The 4,724-nt window shown below is 44.5% G+C and overlaps 1 protein-coding gene across 1 annotated transcript; it reads right to left on the reverse strand.

The window, feature by feature from the left end:
• Nucleotides 1–469: 469 nt before the first annotated feature.
• On the reverse strand, nt 470–4,111 carry ATP4B (ATPase H+/K+ transporting subunit beta; the record flags this gene model as incomplete). The annotated part of the gene is made up of 7 exons (XM_082754122.1): nt 470–675; nt 852–944; nt 1,489–1,545; nt 2,315–2,514; nt 2,698–2,811; nt 3,006–3,134; nt 4,000–4,111. 7 exons carry the CDS (start codon nt 4,109–4,111, stop codon nt 514–516), a joined length of 867 nt encoding a protein of 288 aa, XP_082610248.1. The 3' UTR covers nt 470–513.
• Nucleotides 4,112–4,724: the final 613 nt, after the last annotated feature.

Below are 4,724 nucleotides of genomic sequence, written 5' to 3' on the forward strand. Positions count from 1 at the left end.
AGTACAAAAAAATAAAAATGTATGGGGATACAGATAATTTTGCTACTTACCCCTTTATAATTTAAACACCTTGTACAAGACAGATTGAGAACTGTATTACATTGTGCTATTTCAAACTTTTTTTCTAGCTATCCTAATTATTTCTACAATATTTAGTATTTACATCAATTATTTATTACGGTTTGAAAAGTAAATGAAAATGGTATTTTGATCCTGTGCTTATTTTCTTTGAGGACACACCTGCTGGGTTTAGAGGAAACTTGTTTTGCACAAGTATTTGCACGGAGGCACAAGCAAGCTATGTACATGCAGGGTGATCCCTATCTCCTTCGCACACGGAGAGTGGTATCTTGATTTTTAGTTACACGGGTTGCCTTTCAGTAGAAAATGTCCATTTTCACTGCAATTTGAGTCAATTTATCTGGAAATCATAGAAAATAAATACGAGTGAATGCAGTAACAGGTAAGTCACTCTTTACAGATGTCTTTCAGAAGTGTCTCTGCTGCTGCTGCTTAGTCTTCTATTTTCAATTTAAATTCCACTTTTCCTTCGTAGGGATCATGAACATTGTCAAAGGTAATCCCAGCTCCAATGATTTTGCACACTATTTTGAGTTCTACGTTCCTTGTAAGGTTGAGAAATTTCACAGCTACCAGAGGATTGCTGTAAGTAGGCTAGGAGAAAAAACAAAACAAAACAAAACAATGGGTACTTTAATTTTATGGTTTCAAAATAAACTCTTGAAATTAACCTTCTCTCCAGTTCACGTAAGATCACAGAAACGATCAGACGGGCATTTCATCGTATTCACAGATGAAGAAAACCCAAGCTGACGTAAATGAGCACCCACCTGTGCCTTTTTTCCGTAGTAAGGGAAGTAGTGCAGGTTGAAGGTGCCGTTCACTGGGTAGTAGTCCACCTCCAGCGGGCGAGACTCATCGCCCTGTGAAAGCAAGAGAGGGGATTTGTTGGCCAGCCCTGTGCAAATGTTTTATTGCTGTTAAACGCTGCAGAGTGTGTATTAAAGCGCGAGTTCAGCAGTCTGTTTAGTGCCAATTTTATTTTTCAAATAAAAGTGGAAATCTCCTGCTGTTACTATTGCCAAGAGAAACAGCCAAGTGGTCTTTTGTAGCAGTTGGGAACTCAATGAATTAGGATCTGCTGAAATTTGCAGAAAGCCTGCAGGAGTTGCTCTGATTCATAAGCTTCACTACTGGGAGAGGAAACCAAATAGCAAACGTTTCTGTGTTTTTCCTGCAGCATGGAAAAACAATTTTAGGTGGTTTAAAAGAAAACATTTTTTTTTCTTTTTTTTTTATGTTCTTAGGATGCCTGCTGGTGCCAGAAATTGCCCAGCACTAAGAACATTCCTGCTGCGCTTTGCCAGAATGACCCGATTTCCAGAGGTGCAGGGTGACCTTTCTGTCACAGCTTGCCCTCAGACCTGCAGTGCTCGAAACCTTTGAGCCCAGGCCTTACGCACTTACCACGTATGTGCAGTCCACTCTCGGTGCAGTGCCGTTACCGGGGTAAAACTTGATAATCTGAAACAGAAAGCACACATTTGGTCATCTTGGAATTTGTTTTGAGAGGGAAAAGTGAACAAATGGTTAACTGAGCTTCAGGTGCTGCTTAATGTGTTTCTGCACAAGGCACTGACAAACTGATCGGCTCATTTGAGGTACCCAGCATGGAAAAAACTTGTTGGGTTGATATTTAAGAGTCAGGACAGTGCATCCCGGGCTGATCAGTGCTTTAACACACCCAGGTTGTGTAGTGCTGCACCTCCTGGCAAGTCCAGCTCATCCCCTGCATGCAAGGGTTGCTCTTTCCAAAACCCAGGCAGTCGGGTGTCCCTTAAAGCAGGTAGTTGGGTGAAAATTACAAAGAAGCTGTGCCTGTCATTATCTCTCTTGCTAGGAAGCCTTGGCTTGAGCAGAAACTCTCGAGTTCATTTGATCCTGTCAAAATAGTAGGGTCGTGCCCTGTGGCAGCATGAGCAAAAGGAAGTAAAGTCCCTTGAGCACTGCAAACATGTATTTCTCCTGCCCTGGCTGGCATGCAGCAAGCAAAAACTTTCCTTGGGGAAAAAGATTTTCCTTGCAGGTTGGAGAAATAAGGTGTGCAAGAAGCACATCTCTGAAATCACTTTATTTATGGCTCCATCTTCACATTTTAACTGAAGCCACAGGATCTGTGTATTGCAGGAGAGAACCACTGGGGCAGCAGGCTATAGAGCAGCTCCCCAGCGGAGAATCATGAGACCTGGTGACTCTCAATTGTTTCTTCTCTGCAGTCCGAGGCTGTACTTACCCTGTTCATTTTTATAATAAAGCAGGGTTTGCCTTCTGGAAATCCAAAAGTAGGATCTGCGATGCCAGAGCAGTTCTGAAGCATATCTGATGTAAATTTGCAGGACAGCTTTGTGTTATTTGGCCCATCAAAGGTGTCCTGGATGAAGTACTTGTCACCTGTGCAGTTGATGTTCAGATGCTGAGCAGCAGGGCTATAGGCTAGATTCGTGAAAGAAGAAAGAAACATTCCTCCCTGAAGAAGTTACACAGCCCAAAATCAGGCTGCAGCTTCTACAGGGAGAAGGGATGTGGTGAGGGAGATACAGGCACTGGGGTGTGATAAGGGAGACGTGACAGCACGTTTCTTCAACGTGAGGCAGGAAACCTCACCACTTCTTATACCTGTCAGAAAGGTTTGAAGGGTCGTCACCAGTCGCTCCCAGGTTTTGTTTTCCGATGTGTTGTAGTAGATCTGTAGTCCTCTGTCCCCATACACGTCCGGGCGTAACGTTACACCTTCATAAGGGAAGGCAAAGCAGCAGAGGTGCCGGGCACCTGTTAGTTTGCTTAAATTGACAACAGCCTTCGTGCCTGGCCTCCCTATCTCTCAGGACACCCCCAGACCCTCCCAGTGCTTGGGGCTTTAAGTTGGTAAAGTGTTTTCAGGATGAGGCTAAGTTTTGCAGGGATGGTTTGGGCAGCGGCTGTACCTGGGGACTTCAGCTGGTCTTGATAATCCGGCTCGTACGGGTTCACCGTTCTCATTAAGGAGTATATGGACAGCGCGAACAGCCCGGTCATCACCACGTAGAAGGCCAGGTAGTAGAGGCTGATCCACACTGGGGGAAAAAGGAGGTGAAATTCTCCCTGTAGAGCATTCAGCCCCTTATAATGCACAGACTAAGCGAAAAAGCCGACGTATTTCATCAACAAAGACAAGCTGCTGCTTGTGCTCTTTGGATCAGGGAGTGCAGTATTTCAGGTGTGCTGATTTGAGACCTGTATCGTCTCTGTCATCCGAAACCACCTTCAGCAAAACGCAGCGTCTTGCCATTTCGTTACAGCATAAGACTTAGGATAATGCTCTGTTTCCGTATCTGTGTGTGTAATGTAGACACAAATAGGAAAGGTTCACATTTTGGTCTGATTTTTGTTCTCAAGAATGGCCCATAAGCTGCACTCACAAGTTTCCCACCAGAAAAAAAAAAAATAAAAAAATAAAAACCTTCTGGGAGCTTGCAGCTACCCTTAGGGTCTGTGGGAAGAGCAGGGACCCTCTTTGAAGTGTTCAGAGCTGCACTTCTCAAAACATAGCTCATAAAACACATCGTTGTTGCGGACACAAGTTTGGCTGTGGAGAGGGAGACTCAGCTGAAATATGCATTAGCCCACTATGATAGCAGAGGAGATTTGCTAAACAGACAACAATTTAGAAGGGAAATTCAGAATAACAAAATGCATTTCCAGAGAACTGGACAAAAAACATTTTCTCACAGTTCCCCAGCTAGGCTTGGAGAAGAAGCTGCTGCCATGGCGTTAGCACCAGCCAGCCCAAGCATATATGAGAACTGATGTTTGCAACGATTAGGAAAAAAATTTATCCATCAGCACATTATATCCCATTTATCAGGACAACGCTCCCTCCCCCTGCAAGGTTTCTAAGGGTACCGAAGGAAGAGGAGACCCCTGTGCGTGGGAACGTACCCCAGTTAATCAAGGTCCTTCCCATGAACAGCTTCGTTTCGGGATTCCAGACAAAACGACGGAAATTCTCCATCCGTTCGCTGCAGGTCTTCTTTTCGTTTAAAGTTGCCATTTTGTCACCGAATTTCCCCCAAACACGTCCTCCTCCGAAGCTGAGAAACACAAGGGGTGCCCAAACAGTTGCCCAAGGGAACTACTTCGGTTTTTATACCTTCTGCTCTGCTGAAGGTCAATGAGATTACTTCCTAGACCAGTGAAAGCCCCTGCCCACGGCTATTAACCCGCAGCAGATACAGTTCTTTATAAGCAGTGCTGATAACGACTGGGTGGCCAGGCTGCCGCAGGAAAGTTGGCTCCTATCAAATGCCCTTCTACTTTCTCTTGGCCACCTCCGTAGATCGGCAGAATTACGCATTTTGCAGAGTGCCTTTAGGGCTCGAGATTTACTCGGTGTGATAACGGTTATCTAAGCAGATAAAGCGAAGGAGAAATTATTTCTCTCTGGTTTTACTACTTTTTTTTCCCTTTTTTTTTTTTTTTTAATTGACCTGCAAATACTGTATGCAACTCTCCCACTACAACCCATAACACTCTGCTCAGAGATACGGGGTTGCAGTGGGGTGACTTGGGCCAAAACTGACTGTTTCCCATAGTATTTGCCACATTTCAGAGCTGGGGAATTGAAGATAACACTTTCTATGCGATCTCTGATGATGCTGACTCCA

This window comes from Aythya marila (genome assembly GCF_965140915.1).
Source record: "Aythya marila genome assembly, chromosome: 1".
Lineage (NCBI taxonomy): Eukaryota > Metazoa > Chordata > Aves > Anseriformes > Anatidae > Aythya > Aythya marila.